General features: G+C 44.4%; 1 protein-coding gene across 7 annotated transcripts; it reads right to left on the bottom strand.

The window, feature by feature from the left end:
• Positions 1 to 958: 958 nt before the first annotated feature.
• Positions 959 to 23,819, bottom strand: LOC109893359 (meiosis regulator and mRNA stability factor 1). Of its 7 annotated transcripts, none has more exons than XM_031831929.1 (27): positions 23,467 to 23,677; positions 21,848 to 22,056; positions 18,238 to 19,083; positions 17,845 to 17,989; positions 16,209 to 16,417; positions 15,973 to 16,090; positions 15,692 to 15,867; positions 14,671 to 15,183; positions 13,750 to 13,904; positions 13,232 to 13,408; positions 12,718 to 12,925; positions 12,020 to 12,198; positions 11,758 to 11,838; positions 11,160 to 11,396; positions 10,920 to 11,039; positions 10,472 to 10,653; positions 9,870 to 10,090; positions 9,374 to 9,516; positions 8,862 to 8,995; positions 7,809 to 8,011; positions 7,237 to 7,464; positions 6,570 to 6,809; positions 5,799 to 6,029; positions 5,410 to 5,470; positions 5,012 to 5,119; positions 4,717 to 4,875; positions 959 to 4,548 (listed from the first exon to the last, which is right to left on the bottom strand). In XM_031831929.1, exons 2-27 carry the CDS (start codon positions 22,007 to 22,009, stop codon positions 4,307 to 4,309), a joined length of 5,478 nt encoding a protein of 1,825 aa, XP_031687789.1. In that variant the 5' UTR covers positions 22,010 to 22,056; positions 23,467 to 23,677; the 3' UTR covers positions 959 to 4,306. The 7 variants fall into 7 exon arrangements, with proteins under 7 accessions (XP_031687789.1, XP_031687792.1, XP_031687787.1 ...); XM_031831932.1 differs by having other exon boundaries at positions 5,012 to 5,116; XM_031831927.1 differs by lacking the exon at positions 23,467 to 23,677 and adding an exon at positions 23,685 to 23,819 and having other exon boundaries at positions 2,763 to 4,548.
• Positions 23,820 to 24,066: the final 247 nt, after the last annotated feature.

Raw genomic sequence — 24,066 nt, 5'->3', positions numbered from 1 at the left:
AGACTTGCTTGGGCCAAGAAACACAAGCAATGGACATTAGACCAGAGGAAATCAGTCCTTTGGTCCGTTGAGTCCAAATTTGAGATATTTGGTTCCAACTCGCCATGTCTTTGTGAGACGCAGTAGGTGAACGGATGATCTCCGCATCTGTGGTTCCCACCATGAAGCATGGAGTTGGTGTGATGTTGTTTTGCTGGTGACACTGGCAGTAATTTATTTAGAATTCAAGGCACACAACCAACATGGCTACCAGAGCATTCTGCAGCACTACGCCATCCCATCTGGTTTGCGCTTAGTGGGACTATCATTTGTTTTTTAACAACCAAAAACACACTTCCAGGCTGTGTAAGGGCTTTTTGACCAAGGAGAATGGAGTGCTGCATCAAATGACCTGGCCTCCACAATCACCTTGAACGCAACCCAATTGAGTTTGACCATAAAGGAAAAGCAGCCAACAAGTGCTCAGCATATTATGTAGGAACTCTTTCAAGACTGTTGGAAAAGCATTCCTAATGAAGCTGGTTGAGAGAATGCCAAGAGTGTGCAAAGCTGTCAAGGCAACGGGTGGCTACTTTGAAGAATATAAAATATATTTAGATTTGTTTAACACTTTTTGGGGTACTACATGATTCCATATGTGTTATTTCATAGTTTTGATGTCTTCACTGTTTCTACAATGTAGAAAATAGTAAAAATAAAGAAAAACCCTTGAATGTGTAGATGTGTCCAAACTTTTGACTGGTACTGTATTTAAATAAAAAGGCATCTTTCAGGAATTCACTGGTTTTCCAAGTCATTTAAAGGGATCGTTCAGTTTGAAGTTTTAGTAACATTGCTAAATTACCAGCTAGCAAACCATAACACCCATTGCACTTACTTTCACTTTCAGCAAGTAAAAAATAACACACCTTTAACTATCCCTTTAAGAGAAACTTAAGTCAAAAATAAGAGGAAGGAGTAATGCTTGAGTGATTTATTCAACAGAAATCATTTGGTCCCCTCAACATCAATGAAACGGTCACAACAACGTCTTGTATGGTGAGGTGAAGGGGGAACAGGGAGAAGGAACGATAGAATACTTCAGTGAAACAAATACAGAACAGAAAAGTTATCACAAAGGATAACCTTGATGACGAAAACTGGAGGGGGCGAGTTCCATGAGAGTACAACAGAGACTAAGAGAAGTGCAAACAAACATTGACAGACAGGGTAGTATCCAGAATAGCACCCTATTCCCTATATAGTGCAATACTTTTGACCAGAGTTCATATAAAGTAGTGCACTATATAGGGGATATGCTGCCGTTTCAGACGCAGACCATGACACTCACTTCAAGATCCAATTAAATCGCACTATAGTAGAGTCCGATACAAATTAACCAGCGACAAAACAATTATTTTTTTCACCTCCGAAATGAACAAACCCACAATAAACCTCCTTTTACAAGAACCAAAGATATGCAAAGGTGCATACGGAGTACTTTACCAGTACATGCTGCTTTTTACTGATGTAAGCAAACTTATGAAAATTGTACCTCTTATTTTAACTCTGCCTTCTGAGATAGTGGACACTGTAGCACCTGGGAGTTAGTTCTAACGTAAAACGCAGTTGTATCTTTCGAGGCCAAACTAAAGTATAATTTAAGTTTTAGTGCACAATTTTAAGGCAATTTTTGTGCCGATTGTCCCTTTGTTAAAGAGAAATAAGATTCTGCCCATTGTTCAAACGGGGTCTAACACTTTCGGAAAGATTCTGAGCCTTTAAGCCATTATCCCTCAATATACCGTATCGGAAATCGCTCAAGATTCTGGGAAATCCACCTCCTTGAGTCATGTAATTAGAAATAGGAAGGAAATCTTGGGCGTCAAAACACAAAAGTCTAGTAACTAACGAGGAGAATCAAATTAGATGCCAATTTGAAACACAGTCAACAGGAAAAACACTGACAGGAATCTGACCAGCCATATTGGCTCTTGGCAAGGAGATCACTATCATGGGCTCTGGCCCAATTTCTCTGGTCTTCAACTGAATCTCCAACACATACAGTAACACTGACAGAAGGAGACATTTTGGATCAAAGGAGATGGACATCAGGGGCCCTGGCCCAATTCTCTGGTCTTTTCTGCATCTTCAACACAGTAGCAGCACAAGAGAGAAAACTGCATTTTTCAACATCTGTTCATAGGGATGCTGTTTTTCCCTTACATCAAATCATGCCTTCTTTCCAAACCATGCTTGTAGGTAGGAACTCTGTCATAACCTGGGGTTGGTTGGTACAATCAGCACTCATCAACACGTAGGATAGGCAACAACAAAAAATAAATCTATAGACAATAACAAGTAAAAATGTTATGTAAAGACGATTGAGGTATGTTATGTCTCCAGTCCATTCAGTAGCCATCCCTTACTAAGCGCCATGGCAGATACAAGCCATTGTAAGAGCCAGGCGTTGTCCAGCGCCGCACGAGGGCCTTTGTCCCTTTGATCCTATCGGGGGCCTCCAGGGGCCCCTCTTGCTGTTTCATGTGTAGCTGGAGCACACAAGTGCCCATCTTTTCTCTCCACTTTTACTAAAAACACCAAGTCTCTCATTGTTTTAAAAATAAAAAATCCCAGCTCCTCTACTCAACCAGTAGAGACAACACTGAAAATGTAGACAAAAAGCAACAAGGTTGAACAAAAACAACCTTGGGCGTTTCCACAGTAACCAGGAGTGAGGGGGAGGGGTGATGTAAACAGTAACCAGGAGTGGGGGGAGGGTGATGTAAACAATACCTCTAATATATTGTTTCTGTGGAAACAAGACAACTTCAACTAATTTCTTTAAAAAATGCAGTTCACCAACAGTCTGATTTCTGACCTAATAGGTTTACACCATGCATAAAATGTTTGTTTTTATGCACAACATGCATATTACACACCACCTATAAGTTATTCAAGTGTAAACCGCACTCAATCTCTAAAAATACAAAACAGAAATAAGTTCTACTTAGCTTCCGGCAGGAAACAGTGTCATCATATCTTTGTTCACCCTGCCTCCAAGCTTTTTAACACTTGGTCCGAGTATTCAGGGTCTCGGCTTCTGCCTTGCCTAAATAACGGCCCAAGGCAGACTGGCCCTCAACCTCGCCAAGAGCTCGTTCAATACTCTTCACTGAGAAGTCAGAATTCCTTCTCTTTCACACTGTCGGAGACAGCGCTGATTGCGACACCCCATTGAGAACACACAGATACAAGCTTAGATCGATTTGACTGAGACCAGACTGTCGTCAAAGTTACTTCGAAGCCATTTTGGCAGTTTGATCACTCCTGCCATTGACTCGATACTTGAATGAGAAACTGAAAACACCAGCCATATAGGCTACTACTTTAGGAAAGCACATAGTCAAGGTGGAACGATGTCTGAGGACTCTAACACTGGACAGTGAACTGAACACAATGCTAAACATCGCCCAAGAGAAAGTTAAAAGAATGAGATGGGCATGGTTACTCAACGATAATTGTCAATACTACCTACAAAGCTCAAATATTTTTTATTTATTTATTTTTTAAACTTCTAGCTGTATGAAGAAGTGCATTTGTCCCGAAGACTAAATGCAATGGGGACAACACAGCGGAGAGGGCAGTAGACACTTTACGGTTCCTTTCTTGAAACATAGCAAGGCAGTATCAAAATAATGACGTTTCTCTACATATTTATATAGCTTTCCCTCAGAGCTTCCTTGACACATGATATAAAATCCCTATATAACTTCCCATTTTTAAACAAGTTACTGTATTAAATCTCTGAGGGGTTTTGAGTTGAGGTAAGGGTATTCAGTGGTAAAATAGGCATCTTTTGCGATTTGCAGTGTAAACTCGTGGCTACAGTGCCAACTACCTCAGTATTTGTTGTTGCTGTATTGTCCCATGTGGGGAAGTTCTCTTTCCACTTTTAGAGAATCATGTTTCCAAACAATTTATCCATAGTATATAATTAATATCTACCACAAAACATTCCTGGACATGCATTAATCTGACTAAAATTACACGGCTTTGAAAAATGAATGGCTGTTGCAGAAATAACTGCAACAAGAAAACGCATGGCTTTGTGAAGGAACACCTACATCAACACGATGATTGAGTTTGAAAAGGGGAAAAGGCAAAGAAAGGAAATAACATCACAGTTTGTTGCGAGGGGCATGACTAAAAACAAATCATTCTTTTTGGGGCTTTTTACAATTTAGCCGATCAACTCTTCATTCTCGAGATGTGTGTGATGAATGTGTGTGCGCTTGTTCCAGCATGTGATTGTCAGTGAGTTATCTTAGGGGGCGGCTGTAAAAGAGAAGTTAGCTGCCAGCTTCACTTTATTGCGAGGAGTCCTCTTGCTGGGGCTGTTTTCAATGGACGCTATTTTGCGGGTCACATTCTGTGGAGGCTTGGTAGTCGTAGAAACCAAAACAACAACATTCTGGTCAGTTAGTAGTTCTATAGGCTCAGATGTGTCACAGACAGCAGGAGCTGCTACTTCTTCTGCTACAGCTTCCTCCTCAGGTTTATCAAGCTCTGAAAAACACAATGGCAACACATATCCACAACAGTCCAAGGGAAGATGTCGGCTGTGTGTATAGCGGAGCACGAGTAAGCTTGAAGCTAATGCCTAGGAGGGCTAACAGTCTCATTGCACACACAAGACCTGGGTTTGAACCGCGGTTGATCACGTGATCAGCTCACCTGCTGGTGATGGCATCTGCTCGAAGTGGATGAGGTCAGCCTGTTGGAGAACGAGGTCAGGGTGCAGCTGGGGAGAGGGCAGGCAGGAGGGTACTGGGCCACACAGCAGGTCTACTGGAGAAGTCAGACACAGCAGCTCCGTCTCCACCCCACCAACACCTGAGGGAGAAAAAGAGACTTAATTTCTGCTTCAATGTATAAACAACTATTAAAAAGCCTAAAAACACCTACAAGGCAGAAAGAACATCAAAACATTGGTAATAGTGCCTATGACTCCAGTGGTGTGGTTAGCTACCTCGGCTGTGAGTTCCAGACTCTGTGTTGCTACAGGGGCTGTCTCTCTGGCTGGCCCCGTCCTCAGGCTCCTCTGAGGCTGCAGGGCTGGCTCCAGTGGCTCGAGCTGCTGAGGAGAACCAACCAACCCACAGACCATTATTACACTTTCCATTACAGAGTAAACACTGGGCCTTCAAGACACTACCATTTCTGTTCCCATCATACAAGCAAAACACCACGACTTCTGTTCCCATTACATGTCATATTCAACTAGTCTCATGTTGAAGGATCATACAACATGATGCCCATGAGATGAACTGATAACAACCCCTTCCCGTATGTTAATACTAAATGCAGGTAAGGCCAAAGCCATTTGTTTCCACAGTTCCTGCTGCCAGACTGTTGATTTGTCTTTACCTTTCATATCGTTCTTCAAAACGATAATCCTCTTGTGGCCATGCCCTTTGATCCACACTACCTGCACACAGGCAGAAACAACATCCCATTTAATTACCACAAACCCCATCCATCCATCACCACAGAGTCTGCTATGGGGTCTAAAGCCGCACAGTGCAGGGACAGAGAAGGCAACTAACCACATTGACTACATCTGCTGCTTCGACAGTGATATCCCCAGTGCAGGTCCATATGCTGAAGAACTCTTTATAGATAAAAGCGTTATAAATTCCCATCTTATCATTAACACATCTGTGTATTTCCAACATGTTGTTTAACTAGACGTTTCTTGTCTATCAGCTTTGAATTTGAGAAAAGCACTTAAAAAAAGAAGTTGCCTAATTCTGTACCTGTGGTATGGCGTTAAGCAGGTCGTCTACGCTGCCGTAGCCGTAGGAGCGAGGTTGGAGGACGTGTCCGGTGAACTTGGCGTAAGCCCCGGGGAACTCCGTTAGGAAGATCTGGTGGTAGTGGTAGGTGTGGAGCAGGGCACGCACCCTACGGGCAAACTGGTACAGACGGGTGAGTCTAACTCTCTCCTCGCCACGCTCGCCTTCCTCCTCACCCTCACCGTAGAACAGCTAGGGGGGGGGGAAGAGAGAAGGGAAGTTATGAGAAACACCAGGGGAGGGCAAACTTTGTGGCTCGAGGGCCACATTGGGATTTCAAAATTAAACAAACAGAGGGCCACACATTTTTGGGGGGTGGGCCAGAACGGTCAGTTATTTGAAAATGTATAGGTCCATTGTCATTTCAACATATTTGGTCTAGTTTGAGGTTTAAGAGGTTTTTTTGTTATTACCCGCGGGTCGTAGTTTGCCAACCTCGGTCTAGACTAGACCTACACACAAAGACCAAATGGTCATTATTCCAAATATTCTAACATAACCACAGTATTTCATTCAAAAGGATTGTGAAATATGTCTCAGACAATTACAAAACCCGACTAACACAATGCTACCCAACTTTAAGACCCTGTGAAAAAGCCCTAAAAATGTTTTCACAGGAATCCATGATCCTTCTTATCAGACAAATAGGCAGTAGAGCAAAAAGGTTCCAGTCTATAGAACTAGAATTAAACATTAGTATAGTATGATATCTCTATGGTCCAGTCCACCGACCTCCACCAGGTAAGGCAGGCTCTTCAGCAGCTCGCTGAGCGAGAGGAAGCCGTATTCACAGGGGTTGAGCTGTACCCCATGTACAGAATGATACAGCAGACTCAAGCCCTCCACGCTGACGGAGCCGTCTCCCTCGTGCTGCCCCAGGCCCATCAGCAGGGACAGCAGCTGGCACGTTAACGAGCGCAGAGACTTCCTGTTGATCAGCTGGACCTCACGGCCGTTAGGGCCGTCCACCACCTGAGAAGGTCAAATCAGATGCATTTATAAAAATCCCTATATACTGCAGCAGGTATCAAAGTGCCTTCAGTTGGAGGTGAGAGATGAACCTTGGTATTCAGAAAACATGGCTGAATCTGGAAATGGCTCATTTCCAATATAAAGATGACATTTCAACCCACCAATAAGGGGCCTGCATGCTCAAAATTCATCAAAGCCACTTCAGTGACATCAATTCATATCAAGAAATACTTGTTACTCATCCTTAGGGGCCAAAATAATGTTTACACGAGGTCTTGTATAGCTCAGGATGCTCTTGTTCAGTGTTGGGGTCGACAACCATCAAAACATGCAGTATCACAACCATTTAAATCAGTCTAAATCTATTAAGTACAACAGCCTACTACAGATGTATTTGACTGGACTGACTAGAAAGTCCCAACCATACCTTGACGACGTGGCAGAGCTTGACGAGCAGGGCAGGCAGGGAAGAGACGTCGTAGTCCTGGAGCCTCAGGCCGTAGCCAAAGGTCTTGCTATACTCAGACAGTAGCTGGGCAGCAGGCAGGCTGGAGTCTCTCTGGGAACGGAGCATCTTGACCAGCTGGGCAGCCAGGGCCTTCACACGCTCTACCTCTGTTAGGGTCAGCACCTTCTCCTCTCCACACTCCAACACCTGGGGAGAGAGAGGTTCCATAACAAAATGTCCACTCTACTCTCGGAATAACGTTATTTGAACTGATAATAAATGACCCATTAGGACAGAAATGAGATGTACACCAATATTTATTACACAAAATTTTTGTGGCTGGTGAAAAGAAAAATAGCTGCTGGGTGTGACAGTTTTTACTGTCAGACGTTGCGATTCATTTCCAAATCATTCCAAATTAAGGTAGTGCTCTGGATAAATTGAGGATAATCTGACATTATCAATGGCTTCTCCTGCAGTACTCTGAAGTCTACAAATAATTAAAAAACACATTCCTCCTGGGACAGAGAATGACTCTGGCCTCCACCCACCACGAGTACGTCGGGAATGGCCTCGAAGAGCTCCATGAGCTTGGTGAAGCCGTAGTAGGCGAGTTTGCACTGGCGTCCGAAGTGGTGGTGGTAGGTAGGGATGAACTTGGAGAAGGCCATGCGACAGTGGGGCTGGTGACGCAGTAGGTCCACCACCTCCTTACCAAACTGCTTGGTCCGCTCCATCTCATCTGATGTACGATCTGAGGGGGACGAGACAAAGGAGGGCAAGAGTTAAAAACCCTGTTTTTTATTTATTTTTTATAATATATATTTTTGAAGCCAGTTAGATATGTTCTCTGCTGGATGGTGTCTCCCTGTTGTAATAAACCATGTATTTATACATTTACTTCAACTTCTCTTCTTTTAGCTCACCTGGTAATTCCTATTACAGGTCATTTCATTTTTTTGCCGTTTTTTTAATTAGCCATTTTTAAAGATTAAGATTATACAGAAAAACATGTAGAGGGAAAAACAACCTGATCCCCAACCACATCAACCACATCCCAAGTAGAACAGGTATTTTCTGACTTTACTGAACAGAGAGAGCATGACAGTGTGGAAAGAGGTTGTGTCAAAAGGCAGTAGGCCGACACCGTAGAAGTGTACCGAAGGCTGCGGCATTACTGCTACACCAGCCAGGTCACAGTCAGGAGATAGTCGGGCATATGTGTGTGTGTGAAATGCATTACTTTATTCCATGCCCTCCAATGGCAAGGATATTCTTACCCATCTCCAAGAGAATTTCTGGGTTGAAAAAATCCCAAAATAAATCCAAAACAAAAAAGTGACTAATATTTCACAATTTTCCCCCAGGGATCAAATGTACAACCACAGACACAAACAAGACAACAACCCAACCGTCTGGTCCTAAGTTGAACATATTTTCTAAACAAACGTTACCAATATTTCACATGTCCTTCCTAAAGCTTTCCCCAAATCCCAGGTGGAAGTACACTGGGAACAATAACCACGAAAAATACAGAATCCTTTTGGGGAAGTTACCGGAATGTTGCATACCCTAAGACCCATACAGAGGGACCTCAACCTCACCTCTCTTGGGTACAGAGATGACAGTGTCCAAGTCCTGGTGTGTGATGGTGATGGTGGTGTCAGGGATCTCAGCTAGCAGGTCCATCAGATCACACATCCCATAGTCCAGCACCTGCCAGTCTCTGGAGAAGCACCTGTAGCAATAGAAACACGTTGAATGAACACACACAGACAAGGTGCCATTTGACACAGAAAATACACTTCCAAATGAAATCATATAAAACACCATAACAAGTAAATACACTTCCAAATGAAATCATATAAAACACCATAACAAGTAAATACACCTCCAAATAAGCCAATAGCAACAGAATCAGTCAGAAAACAAATACTTTACTGTTAATTAACAATAGCTGACAGGAATGTGCTTAGCGCTTGGAATAGACATGATTAGCTGAGAGCATGGGAATGGGCAGTCCTCCTATAGAATTGACCAGTGGTTGGTCTGCATGAAATTTAGACTCTTTGGCTAGAGAGTGGCGGAGTGGGCAGTTCCTGGCGGCAGTACTGACCAATGGTAGGCCTGCATGAAGTCCGTGACGGTCACCTGTTTGCTGGCCTGGAACTTGAGCAGTTTGAGGAGGTCCTGGGTGAATCTCTTCACCTGGGCACGGTGGGTCAGGGTCAGCAGACGCTTGGTCCCCATGCCAAGGATCTGGAGTTAAGAGAGGAAAAACTGATTTTACTTCAGGGTCGCCACCACTGAGAGTGTATGCTAGCACTTCCTGCTGCAATAATCTATTAGATGTTGTACTAATTGTTTCTGTCAGGGATCTAACCTCAAGGCTGTTGAAGTGTGTAATGAGAAACAAAGTGGGCAAGGCTTTGTCAGAAGGGATAGCAGATGGTCTCCCAGTCTCTTCATTGTGTGTTTGAGCTAGGATGTCACTTAACTAGCAAGATTAAATGTGATCCATCATGTATCAATTAATTGAGCTTGAGTAACTGCCATCTTTGATTATCTGTGTAATGGAGCGATTTATTAAACTGTGCGTGTATGTATGATACCTGCAGTACGTGAGGCACAGCCTCCAGTAGCTCCAGCAGCTTAGAGTATCCGTAGTCAGAGACCCTACACTGCTTGGCATAGTGGTGGTGGTAGGCAGGTATGAACTTGCTGATGGGCATCAGGTTGCAGGGCTGACCCTTCATCAGGTCAATGAGCTCTCTACTGAACTGGATCAACTGGGGGTTCCCCACTGGGGACTTGCACCGCTGCGTCCACTGGTCTATGACACACACACACACACACACACACAGCAAGAGGTTTTAATGACTTTTATTATGATAGTAGTATGGGTGCAGCTCTGTCTTGGAGTGCTGGTATCTGCGTCAGCAGCACAGTATCCACCTACTAAAAATGTCAGGAAAGCAGTTTTTAGCTCAACATATCGCAATATCGACACAATTCTTATTGCCTCCCGAGTATCGTCAAGTGTCTTTGAGAATGGCCTTATGCGATAGGGGCCTCCATTGTTAATGAATATAGGGTTTAAATTCTGTAGGTTTGTATTGCTTTTATGAACCCCAGGGGATTCCTCTGTGAGTCTAAATAAAAGGTTTTCTATGTAATTCTCCCTGAGTGTTAGGGTTGAGAGTCAGATCAGTACCTGTGTTGGATGCGGGTGGCTTGTTGTGGATCCACTTGATGACCTTGAAGCCGTTCTGAGCAGTGACGATGTTAATGCCTGGTATACAGGTGATAAGGTGCTCCAAGGGGACACTCCCCTCCTCCTCCCCCTCTTCAGACACCACCAGGGGGCCCAACTCTGATGCATAGCACTCTGAGAAACTGAAGTCAAAGGAAAGAAAAATTAATATTCATGAAACACAAAATCTACTAACATTTACAGTGTTATAGGAAATTCCAAATGGCCATTGTACTCCATTTGTATGAAATGGGTTCTAGAAATATTGTTTTGCTTAATTAAAAAAGTTATTTCCCATAAAAGTTCACTTTTATTTCAAGGCAGATCTCTCCCACTCCATTTATTGAATTCAACATCATTAAGCATCCACTGTCCGTTAATCTATCCAGGCAGAGACAGCGTTGGTTACCTGAGCAGGGGCAGGGTTCCCTCATGGGACTGTAGCAGACAGTGGACCTGGGAGGCCAGGGTCTTCAGAGACACCACCACAAAAGGAATCTTATACGAGTCTGGGTCAAAGTCTGCCTCACTACAGGGGGGGACAGAGAGATCGAGCTCTTATGAAATACTTTTCCAAAAAGAGTCCTGTAAGATGACATAAATGTGAGTGAGTGTGTGTGTGCATATGGGTCTTTCAGTCTATCCCTACCTGAAGTTCTGCTGTGTGTAGTGGTAACTGCAGACAGGCTCGTGGTACTCCAACTGTTCAAACACCACAGGACTACCATTAGCCGAGGACCCCTCCTGGGACTGAGACGACCCCAGAGGGCTCTGCCTGGCCTGGCTACTGGGGAGGAGACACACCAGCCTGCCTCCACCCTGCTCCCTCACCGCCACAACTTCTTGTAGTCTGTATAGGTCGCTCACCACCAGCTTACGACCAAATCTTGGGAGAGGTGGAAAGGAATTAATAAAGTACATCGACAGCCTTTATTTAGCCTCCATTTACACAGGCAGCCCAATTCGGATCTTTTCCCCCCCACTGATTGGTCTTTTAACCAATCAAATCTTATTGGTCAAAAGACCAATTACTGAGAAAAAAAAAGATCAGGGCCCGTTTTCCCAAAAGCATCTTAAGAATAAGTTCATTAGAACCATAGGATCCCATAGCTCTGTTGAACTTAGCATTAAGATGCTTTTGGGAAAAAGTGTAAACACAGCCACAGTACTTAACATTGCATAGGACTAACTCCTACAGAGGTGGAGGGAGGTTGAGTGATGAGGAGGAGAGAAGCAAAATGACTCACCTTTTCTCGTAGATTTCAGTGAACTTGAAAAGGGGAAGACAGCTGGCTGGCGCATCCTGGAGAATCTGGAAGATTTCAGAGCTGTAGAAAGAGGAAACCTTTTCATACCATCCGAATCCATCTCAAACCAGGTACAAATCATATGTTGGCGACATTTAAAAAAGGATGGTGCCGAGTTCCCCGATCGAAGACATGAAACTGCCAAATGATGTGACACGTATGGGAGAGAGTACTGCATCAATGCTAGCTGTACTGTACATACCGGAGCATGGCTAGAAACTTGTTGCCGGCCCCGGTGATGAGGGAGACGTGGATGCGTTTGCTTCCTATCTTGTAGCGGTGCAGGCTGCTCACAGCACTGATGGCCTGCTGTAGGGAGACCATCTGGACAGTGGCTTTCAGCTGGTAGTCTGTGTGGGGACTCAGCTCTACGCCTTTAACCTGGAGACACGCACGTTAGCTTTTCATGTCGTCTACAGTGTCCGCGAATGACGCACAAGCAATTTGACCTTATTGTGACAGTGAAATCCCAACGCCTTCCTCAATGACATTGCAATAGGGCAGGGTTTTCCAAACTTGGTCCTCAGGACCCCAAGTTTTGGTTTTTGCCCCAACACTACACAGCTGATTCAAATAGTCAACTAATCATCAAGCTTTGATCATTTGAATCAGCTGTGTAGTGTTTGGGCAAGATTCCAAAACATGCACCCCTTGGGGTCCCATGGGCAGAGTTTGGGAAACGCTGGCATAGAGTGCTGTCTACCATATAAATACTACAGAGCACTTTTGGCACAAGCACACACAGCCGCATCAGAAAATGACAGAATAGGTTGAACCAATGACACTAAACTACTAAATCCTGACCTCGCCATCTTGCTATTTAGCCTCAAATGGGAGACAGATTAAAGCTCTATTCATCTATAATGAATAGCATCAGAATACTGTCTGTACAGGACTCACCCGTCCGTGTCTGGAGAAGGCGTCGTGCAGGCTCTGCTGCAGCTCCTTACGGGACATCCTGTAGTCCAGGTTGGCCACCTGTAAGTCTGCCCCGTCCGAGAAGGGCTCCGAGGCCTGTGGGCCCACAGGCAGACAGGGGCTGCTGCTGCCCCGGGGAGGAGGGCCTATTAGGGGGGAGGAGCGGCTCGACATGCAGGGGGATCCACTCCTGGAGCAGAGAGAAAGAGAGGAGTTGAGTGGGTTGGTTGGCAGCACCATAGGAAGGTATAGATTGAAATGTCCTGACCAAATCATCAAAGTGTCAGATATTTGTGTAGCTTAATGAGGTTACTTTAAGACGATTCGTGCAGGAAATTTTACAAATAATTTGGGGGATATTCCCTTGCATTGTTTTTTTGGGGATAAAAAAGGCTCAAGTTAAAACCAAGGCATGGACTGACGTCTCTCCTCGCCTAAAGACTGCTTACAGGGTAAAGAAACAAACAGGTAATTCTGTAGTGTCTGATGGTCTCACCGTGAGGACCAGGAGCCTTGGGAGAGGCCCTGTGGCTGGGGGAGGACCAAGGCGCTAAAGGTCTTGTGCAGGGTCAGCTTGCTGAAGGCAGAGGGGGTGCTGACCTGGAACTCTCCAGAGCTCCGGTCCACATGACGCTCAGAGTCCGATGCACTGCAGGGGCTGGAGAGGTCTCTCCTGATGGGAGAGGGGACATTAACTCGAAGTTTAAAGATTATGGCATACTCAGCTCTCTGAAAACAACAACTGCATGTGAGAGTTTTAGGCATCACCTCAGCTCCAGTAGTTTGAGCACAAGCCACCACATTTAGAAACAGCTGCTTATTAATTCCTACATCTGCCTATGTGTTCTACACTTCCCTCTATAACAGGGATACTTTTTGCAGGCCATTTTACAATATTGAAGGTAAAAACACATACAAGCCTGTGGGAACCAACTGTGATGGAACCATCTAAAATTTAGTACATTTGTCTTTCTTCATTTTAGTCTGAAAGGGGCCCTGGTGTCCATAGAGTACCTCCTGCAGCTGAACATAGACTCTCCTATGAGCCCGGCCTTGATGGGGTGTTGCTGGGACGGCCCCTCTCCGTTACTGTGGGGGGAGGAGTTGCGCTGGCCTTTCTCCAGGGGGAAACCCCCAATCTTGGGCTTGGTCTCCAGTCCACCTAGCTCCTGCACGAGAGGGACAACCAAAGTGTAACTAGATATGTAGTGGTGAATGTATTAGAATAGCCATCAGCTTGGCAGAATGGATGTGAAGTGGAAGAGACTAATAAATAAACAATAGAGCTGAGAGGAAGTGGTCCTTCAGAATGCTGGTGATTTTTACCAAAGCTATTTATTAAAATCAGCTATACGTTTCCCCCACTGTTAGTATTATTCAACCTCTTTTATTGTCATACCTCTGACATTATCATCACCATTCTGCAGTCTTCCCCTCAGCTCTATTGTCAGGTGGAGACAAAGCAACGGAGCAGCAGAATAAAAAGAACAGAGATCAAAGTAACAGATCAAAAGCGTAGAAGAAAGAGACCATAAAAAACAGACTGTTACGGCCGGCGGGACAGGAAGCGATTACAAACAGAAGCAGGATTCTGACGAGATGAGGCATGGGATAGAGCAAAGATGTGGGAGAGAGAGATATGCAATCATTAGATGAAACATTGATCGAGGCATTAATTGACGCAATGAGAAAAAAACAGACATTATAGACATTATATGAAGCATGGAACAAAGTGTTAAAATGCCACACATTGATTAAAACATTACATGAAATGTTGAACAAAGCACAGAAACAGACCAGGCATTAAACTACATGAAGCATGGGATGAAGCATGGCTTTAGTTTAAAAACCACAGGTTAGCGCAGGCAGAGTGGAGGACATGGACAGGGTTAGGGGAGGACAGGCGGCACGGGGGGACGGCAGGATGCTGCTGACCTGAGGAAGGGTTCTGGTTTGGGGGGGAACGGGGAAAGGTGTCCCCCCGCTACCCCTTCTGGGGCTGTAGGGCCTCTCAGGCACCGGAACGGAGAGGGGGAGCGAGGATTCCCTCTCTCTCTGACACTCACGCCTCGCACGCCTTTTCCTCCTAGGGGAGCGCAGATTCTCCAGGGGAAGGAAGGAAAAAGAGGAGGAGGGAAGAGGTTGAACTGGAAGCGGAGGTGGAGTCTCAGATGAGGGTGGTGGTGGGGTCGGGTCGTTCCCCTCAGTGGACGGAGCTGAGAAGGAGAGGGTGATGCGACGGCCGAACACGTCCTCGTTCTCCATGCGCTTGCGGGCCCGCTCCGCCGCTTCCTGCGAGCCGAAGCGGAGGACGGCGGTGCCGGTGGCCATGGAGACGCCAAGCACCTTGCCCCCGCAGTTGTCCGAGAGGCGGCGCAGGCGGTTGCCCACGCTCTTGCCGTCGCAGCCCGGCGGCAGGTTGTACACATAGAGCAGGTTGAAACCGAGCTGGTGGGGGGAGGAGAGGAGGGAAAGAGAGAAGAGGGGACCGCTCTGGGTTTACGTTTTTGAACATTCTTTGGAAATGTGTTTTGAAATGACAAGACGTTTACATGGTCGGAGTCCTGTAATTCGTAGCATTACACTACTGAAGATCACACTGTAGAACGAGAGGGAAGACACAGGACCCGTGTGGCTCAGTTGGTAGAGCATGGCACTTGCAAGGCCAGGGTTGTGGGTTTGATTCCCACAGAGGGACCAGTATGGCAAAATATGAAAATGTAAGTCGCTCTGGATAAGAGCGTCTGCTAAATGACTCAAAAGTCAAATGTAAAGAGGTCTAGAACCATTGGAAGAGTAAAGGGAAGATTACAGATCGCCCAGAAGTAATGCCTAAAGGGCAGATGTCTGATGTCTCTGAGCAACCAGTCAGAGTACTGTACATTTATTGAAAAGTGAACTTCTGACATTCTGCAATATGGATTACATATATCAATTAAGCATCTCTGAAGCCTACCTGTGATTTGACAGCCTGTCTGGGCGGCAGGTCGGCTACCATCTCTTCAAAGGCCACGTGGCGGTGGGCGTGCTGCAGCAGGGCGTCCGACGTCTGACCGCTCTTATGGACCAGGTTCACCTGGAAACCATGGCGATGCCGGAGGTCACTCAGCTCGCTGGCAAAGTTCACGTCGGCTGCGAAACGGATTCGGAACCGGGGTTAACTACATAGGTATGGAGTGGACGAACGAAATGAAAGAAACAGTTTTAACATTCATAATGTAAAATGAGCACACGCACAGGAGACTAGCACCACAGTAGCAGGGGCAGTGTGTGTTTCTGCAAAGCGCCGCAGGCTCTGACGAAGCTTGTCGTCCGCAGCGTTCTTGGCGGTAGCGTTAATGTGCGCTACCGTCACCTGGGGGAAAAAAATTACCAGAAGACTATCAGACATTGCTCATTTAGGTAGAGTCAGAGACTGAAGAATAGAGTGGAACACTTTACCAGCTGAGGGACTCAGATCACACACAGGTTACCTGGCAGTTGTTCAGCTCCTGGATGACGGCCTTGTTCTCCTTGCTGATGTCACAGACGCAGATGAACTCTGCCTCTCTGTGGCCCTGGAAGAAGTGGCTGCGGAGGCGCTGGACCACAGCTGCAGCAGAGCGACCGCTGGGAACGCAGCAGTTCTCGATGTCCCAGAAAACACCCACCGGAGGGATGTTCTCAGGACCTTCTGGAGAACCTTGGGACACACACACACCAAACGTGTTCAGAAATTGAGCATAACTGGGAGGTGCTGCATGTCTCTAGTAGAGGTCGACCGATTAATCGGAATGGCCGATTAATTAGGGCCGATTTCAAGTTTTCATAACAATCGGAAATCGGTATTTTTGGGTGCCAATTTGCCGATTTTTTTTAAACACCTTTATTTAATTTGGCAAGTCAGTTAAGATCACATTCTTATTTTCAATGACGGCCTAGAAACGGTGGGTTAACTGCCTCGTTCAGGGGCAGAACGACAGATTTTCATCTTGTCAGCTCAGAGGATCCAATCTTGCAACCTTACAGTTAACTAGTCCAACGCAATAACGGCCTGCCTCTCCCTCGTTGCACTCCATAAGCCTGTTACGCAAATGCAGTAAGCCAAGGTAAGTTGCTAGCTAGCATTATCTTATCTTAAACTTAAATCATAATCACTAGTTAACTACACATGGTTGATGATATTACTAGATATTATCTAGCGTGTCCTGCGTTGCATATAATCTGACTGAGCATACAAGCATCTAAGTATCTGACTGAGCGGTGGTAGGCAGAAGCAGGCGCGTAAACATTCATTCAAACAGCACTCTCGTGCGTTTTGCCAGCAGCTCTTCGTTGTGCGTCAAGCATTGCGCTGTTTATGACTTCAAGCCTATCAACTCCCGAGATGAGGCTGGTGTAACTGAAGTGAAATGGCTGGCTAGTTAGCGCGCGCTAATAGCGTTTCAAACTTCACTCACTCTGAGCCTTGGTGGTTGTTTCCCTTGCTCTGCATGGGTAACCCTGCTTCGATGTGGTGGCTGTTGTCGTGGTGTTGATGGTTTGAGCCCAGGGAGGAGTGAGGAGAGGGACGGAAGCTATACTGTTACACTGGCAATACTAAAGTGACTATAAGAACTATAAGAACATCCAATAGTGAACGGTTAATTAAATACAAATGGTATAGAGGGAAATAGTCCTATAATTCCTATAATAACTACAACCTAAAACTTCTTACCTGGGAATATTGAAGACGTTAAAAGGAACCACCAGCTTTCATATGTTCTCATGTTCTGAGCAAGGAACTGAAACGTTAGCTTTCTTACAAAGCACATATTGCACTTTTACTTTCTTCTCCAACACTTTGTTTTTGCATTATTTAAACCAAATTGAACATGTTTCATTATTTACTTGAGGCTAAATTGATTTTATTGATGTAATATATTAAGTTAAAATAAGTGTTCATTCAGTATTGTTGTAATTGTCATTATTACAAGTACATAAAAAAAATTATTAATTTTAAAAATCAGTATCGGCGTTGAAAAATCATAATCGGTCGACCTCTAGTCTCTAGTGAGAATTGTTTTTGAGAAAAATGTTGGTACAGTGTGCCCTTCTGAAAACGACTGGCATCATTACAGTAATACATACCATACTTCGTTGCAGATTTGCCCAGGCTGGAACCCAGCAGTAGCAGGCCATCGGAGGAGGTCCCACAGCCATTACACACGGGGATGGGCACAGAGACCGACTGGGCCAGGGGCAGAGGAATGTTAGGCCACAACTTGTCTGCAGGCTAAACACGTCGAAAGAACAAGTTATAATTCTGTAGTCAGACAAAACAACTCATGTCTTCAAATGTTGTATTGTAGAATATTGTAGAGTCAGGGATGGGCAAAGAGTCATTTCTAAATGATGGGCAAATGACACAAATTGTAACTTGTATGCATGTAACTGAACAAAGTACTGCCCATTCCTGTATACAAGTGACACCCAATACAATAGAGTGCCACCACCACAGTGAACAAAGAGAATTCCACCAACCTTCGTCAAACAATCCCGGCAGTAGTGCGCCCCCGTGCGACAAACTGTGCGTTCAAGATTGAAGTGCATAGCATTAGAAGAACAGATATGTCCCGAGGTGGGTATGTGGGGGTCACTGTGTGCTGCCAATGATCTCTGGACCCCCAGAGTGGCAGGATTGTAATCACCACCACAGGGGTAATACCCAGCGGGAGTACCCAGGTTACAAGTCCTATGGTGGGGGGCGGAGGTGGTATTGAATTTAGACTCGTTGTAGGGTAAAGGGATGGAGGGGTAAGAGTGGAGAGGTCTGAGAAGGCCTCCTGTACGGCAGGAGCATGGTAGGTGGGAGTGAGACTGAAAGGGTAGGGGCTGGGACGTGGTGTCTACAGAGGGGATGTGGAGCTTGTAGCTCCCAGAGGGGAGTAGCGTGGCTCTGGCATCCCCTCCACCACCACCAAGGCTGGGGAAGTGCGGGTGTGAGTTGAGGGTGGTTGGCGTTATTTGACTGGCTCCTAGCCTGCTGAAAGAGGCTTCCTGAGAACTTGGAGGGAGGTAGAGTGGGACACCACTGCTGACACCGACACCACTACTAATACTAGCGCTACCTCCACCACTAACAACCCCATAACCACCACGACCTAATGGGTCTGTGCTGCAGTGCTCACAGTGAGTGCACACGCTTACTTTGGGACTACCCCCCTGGTGTTGTAGTTGTTGGAGGGAGTCTTGCGGAAGAGGAGGCAGACAGGGGGGGGGCAGAGGGAGGGGGGAGAGGGGGAAGGGCTGGGAGGCAGCGGTATGATGCGGAGGAGGAGGCAGATCTTTCAACTCCAATACTGGCTTTCTGTTGTCCATGTAATCGTTCTGAGAAAAGAAGTTAAAACAAAAAGGTTATTTCTAAACTAAACAAACAAAAAGGTTATTTCTAAACTAAACAAACAAAAAAGGTTATTTCTCAGCATTATCATTTCATGCTTACTACTTATTTTTGTACTTTTTTATTTGGCATTTGATTCCTGATTGATATTGTACTGCATTGTGGAGAGTTAGTAAGCATTTCACGGAACAGTGCTCACGTGACCAATAAACGTTGATTTGATGGGGCAATGTATTCTAGTTTACCCTGACCCATCTTTGTACAACTTACACCTCAGCTCTACTACACACGTGGCGTTGCTTTGCCTTCAGCGCCGTGTCAATGTGACTTTCTACCTGCTACACAGAACATTGTTTTGAGAGCGGAGAGTCTTACTTTCCCCTACTGTACCATATTCATGGATTATGCACAAGTACAATAGCTTTGGTCCAGTTTTTTGCAGGTACTCATTCAATTATTGCTAGTGGTTGTACCAAATGATCCTCCAATTACACAAGCTGATTTTGTTAGCTAGTTAGTAGCTTCTTGACTGCATAAATCTTAGTTCAATAACCAGTGATGTATAGTCGAGGGCATATGCAACCAAAAATCAACCTTTCTCACTCGAGAATTGAACCTCTGCGATTCTTGAGCTTGGAGGCTGCCGTTGGATGGGACGCAAAGGCGAGCGCAACGCGGCAGTATAGCAGCTTTCATTGATGTCAAAGGAATCATTTCCTCAATGGCTGATGGCAATGCTGGATGCCCGATGTCTATAGCATAGCAGAGCCGTAAGATGGTAGAGAAAACGAGGTTGATGAAAGTAAGCCAGTTCACTGATAAGAGTAAAGAGATGTGTGCCTAACACGTCAGATAGTGGCCTTGGGAGGATTCACGATATGTAATAAGAGGAACTATCATTCTAGAACAACCAAGTTCAGGAACAAACAGTCTCTGGCTTTTGAAGCCTATCTAAAATGACTGGAGGCAGCAATGTACATTGTTATGACTAAAATGCTACATTCCACTATTATGTTTGTAACCTTTTTTAACCTTCATTTAAAAAAAGGCATGTAGTTTAAAGAACAAATTCTTATTTACAATGACGGCCTACCCCGGCCAAACCCTCCTCTGACGGCGGTGGGCCAATTGTGCACCACCTTATGAGACTCCCGATCACGGCCGGTTGTGACACAGCCCGGGATCGAACCCGGGTCTCTAATGACGCCTCTAGCGTCTTAGACTGCTGCGCCACTCAGGATCCCTAAATCCTCTTTTATTACACAGACTTCACTCTCCACAATTCTCACACTGCTTCCTCTCAAAGCTTCAAATTAATTGGTCGCTCCATGTTGAAATCAGTATCTTCAATGTCTACCCCTTATAATACGATTGATTAGAGCTGGGAAGAGAAACCACAAATTGACACCGACCACTTATTGTGGACATTTAGCTGATATCGTTCATTACCTGAAAGGGACTTATTAAATAAGTTTGCTTATGTGGGCGAATGTTAATGGGACAATTGATAGCTACACCATTTAAAGTAGTAGTAGCTTTAACTTATTTGGGATAGGGGGGCGGTATTTTGACGTCCGGATGAAAAGCGTGCCCAAAGTGAACTGCCTGCTACTCAGGCCCAGAAGCTAGGATATGTATATAATTGGTAGATTTGGATAGAAAACACTCTAAAGTTTCTAAAACTGTTAAAATAATGTCTGTGAGTATAACAGAACTGAAATGGCAGGTGAGAGGACAAACCATCACCCCCCCCCCAAAAAAAAATCTTCCTACCACTGATTTCAATGGCTGGCACTTTTATAATAGGGCGAAATCGTGCCCGATTGCAGTTCCTGGGGCTTCCAGTCTTTAGAAAGCGTTTCAGGCTGGTTTTTGGAAAAATAAGCCAGAAATTGTATTTTCTAGGTGGCTCCCATTTTGGCTGTAGTGTTTTCAAGCGTGTGAATGAGAGTGCGTTCTTTGGTATTTTTCTCCGGTAAAGACAATAACGATTCTCAGTCTTAAATTAGGGTACCTAAGGTTTGATTATAAACATTGATTAACTTGTTTGGATAAGTTTATTGGTAACATTTGGGATTCATTTTGTATGCATTTTGAAGGCAGGAAACCGAGTGGATTATTGACTGAAGCGCAACAGCTAAACTGGGTTATTATGGATATAAAAAAGGACTTTATCGAACAAAAGGACCATTTGTAATGTAACTGGGACCTTTGAGTGCCAACAGAAGGTCCTCAAAAGGTAAGGCCTATATTATATCACTATTTCTGACTTTCGTGTCGCAACTCTCTGGTTGAAAATGAATTATGCATTTGTGTGCTGTCCTCAGATAATCACATGGTTTGCTTTCGCGGTAAAGCCTTTTTGGAATCTGACACAGCTGCTGGATTAACAACAAGTTAAGCTTTATTTTGTTGTATTGCACTTGTGATTTCATGAAAGTTTAATATTTATAGTAATTTAATTTGAATTTGGGGCTCTGCAATTTCACCGGAAGGTGTCGAAATGGGACGCTAACGTCCCACTAATCCGCAAGCAGTTAAGGTCCTTAAAAAAGAAAATGGTACGCAATAAATGTAAAAACCCTACATTCAATGTATCGTTAGTGACTATTCAGTCAATTTATTGACTGATGGGGGTTTTGTATTTCATACCCAGCATAGAACGTAAACTATCATCGGTCTCTGGGTACAATATGCCAATACTTAATTGAAGCAGAATGTAATGTTCTCTTGGGCTGAGATGTTACATACTTGTTTGTCTGTGTCGTAACTTGGGGTGTTTTGCTGCTCGGAGGTGGAGAAGCAGTCTGTGAGTTTCCAGAGCCGGGACGAGGCCTCTTTCTCGGGATGACTGAGCCATGGGAAGGGCCTAGAACTGCATATGGATCTCTCCTTTCCCAGTCCTTCCATCATACAACCTAGCAAAGCCTTTCACCATCTCGCTTCCTTCTCATGCTTCCCTAAGATAGAGAAAAGAGGAAGCCCTTCTTTTTAAATGTTTCCAAGTTAGTCTTCATAACTTTCCACTGGCTGCAATAGGGTAGCTAATGTTATCTAGCTAGCAACCACCACAGAATGTTTAAACCTACCCCCAAAGGGCTCTACAGAGCTACCATTTCGGGGGCATAAGCTCCTAAATATTTAGTTGTGCTGCCTGGAATTATAACTTGGGAGCACAGTGCTCCTAAAAAACACAATCCAGGTAATAATTGTTGACATGATTTCTTCGCTGTCCCGCAGCCGCATGCAAAGATGTGATGGCACAGAAAGGAAAAGGTAGCTTCTTCAGGAGATGAGCTTCAAAACTAGATAGGATTCATGTATGTATTATTTTAGTCATTTAGCAGACACTTATCTAGAGCAGCTTATAGGAGCAATTAGCATTAAGTGCTCATATTTTTCACCAAGTCGGCTCGGGTATTCGAATCAGCAACCTTTCAGTTACTGTCCCAACACTCTTAACCACTAGGCTACCTGCCATCTTTATATATGCCTACTGTAGGCTCTTAAACATCTTTTAGGTTTATTCAATTAATTCAACCCTGTATTTTTGCTGGCAAGTCTTATCAATGAATGGGCAATCTGCAATTACTACAAAATGTTGGGACATAAATACATTATAAACCCATTGATTCCTGAAGAGTAGAACTTAAACTGCCACATGAGCTTAGTTTAACTGTCATAACTCATCAGAATCCAAAATATGTTTCCCCCATGTTCGTAAACAAAGTAAATGTAAACAAACACTATAGCCTCATACATGGTTAAAACTGTACTTTTATATCATGATGGTCGGTCTGTGAATTTAAGTGTGGTTACATTTCCCAAAGCCCAATCCCTCAACCTTTTACCGAAACAGTAGCGGGAAACCTGCTTAGTTATTGTTTGAACTGTGGATTGCCGCTTGAATACCTCATATGTTTATTTGTGTGCTTGGGAGCACGTGTGGAAAATGTCAGCATAGAGCACCAAGCAAATTGTTAAGTGCAGAGTTTAGCCGATTAAACTCAACGTTTTAAATCGTGGAGTTGAGTTGCCTATGTAGTTGTGACATGCTAGTGTGGATTTACTGTTTAGCTATACACGTGCCATTAAACTAAATGCGTGTTCCCGTTTGCTATGTTAATGACCAACTGCCCTCATATAATTCACTGGTTCATTTTAGTGGTGAAACGAGGAGTGTAACTAGCTAACAGGACTGTTTGCGTAAACCAATCTCAGTGTTTGGTTAGCAGCTAATCCGAGTGAGTTAGCGAACGTTACATGGATTCGCTTGAAAGTAGTTACAAAAACTAAACAATTTTGCGGCACAACCCAAACGACATAGCTTCCTCTCTAAATACCATTCTGGCAAATCCTCATAACATTACCTTGACAAATGACAGGAATTCTCTCCCATAAGAGTACCGTTAAAGTTAGCTAGCCTAGGTTGGTTAGGTAGCCAGCTAATGCTAACTGACGATTGTTTGTTGAGACAGCACCTGCTTCATACTGCTTAGTAGCAGGTACAAGGGTAACATCATGCTATATCAACTAACAGTCAACGTATTTGAATGGGTATTTATCTAGATAACTGGTTATTTCTTACCGGACTGGCGAGCTAGCTAGCTACTTTACTTAATTTCTTCTCATCATATCCCTCCGCGTTATCCGTCTACCTAGCAACCAAACGTTTTTTTTAACATTCATTTGCCATAAACGATTCCACCACTGTCGCAATTGCACACAAAGCACCCAACTGGTTTCAAGTGTCCTTGCCACTGAGCCTATCGTTATATCCCTGCTAGCTGGTTATCAAATTCCTCAAAACGAAACTTACCATAATTACAACAGTATGCTGATCGAATTTGTAGCCATTTTAATGTAAAATAACTACTGAATAACCTGTAATGGAATAAATAATTTGCTAACGAAGGCAATGCACACGTTCTCTCTATTCTGGAACGTCCGTCAATTTCAAATCGTGTAAT

This window comes from Oncorhynchus kisutch, linkage group LG1 (assembly GCF_002021735.2).
Source record: "Oncorhynchus kisutch isolate 150728-3 linkage group LG1, Okis_V2, whole genome shotgun sequence".
Lineage (NCBI taxonomy): Eukaryota > Metazoa > Chordata > Actinopteri > Salmoniformes > Salmonidae > Oncorhynchus > Oncorhynchus kisutch.
The sequence above is the reverse complement of the archived record's forward strand: the minus strand, read 5'-3'. Positions and strand labels throughout refer to the sequence as shown.

Excerpts from the sequence above, each read along its gene's own strand:
- LOC109893359 (XM_031831927.1), bottom strand. The coding sequence starts at position 22,009 with ATGATGGAAGGACTGGGAAAGGAGAGATCCATATGCAGTTCTAGGCCC. Across the intron at positions 17,990-18,237 it reads GCCGGGATTGTTTGACGAAG|CCTGCAGACAAGTTGTGGCC; the intron begins GTTGGTGGAATT and ends CGACGTGTTTAG. Across the intron at positions 15,184-15,691 it reads GACAGGCTGTCAAATCACAG|CTCGGTTTCAACCTGCTCTA; the intron begins GTAGGCTTCAGA and ends TCCCCCCACCAG.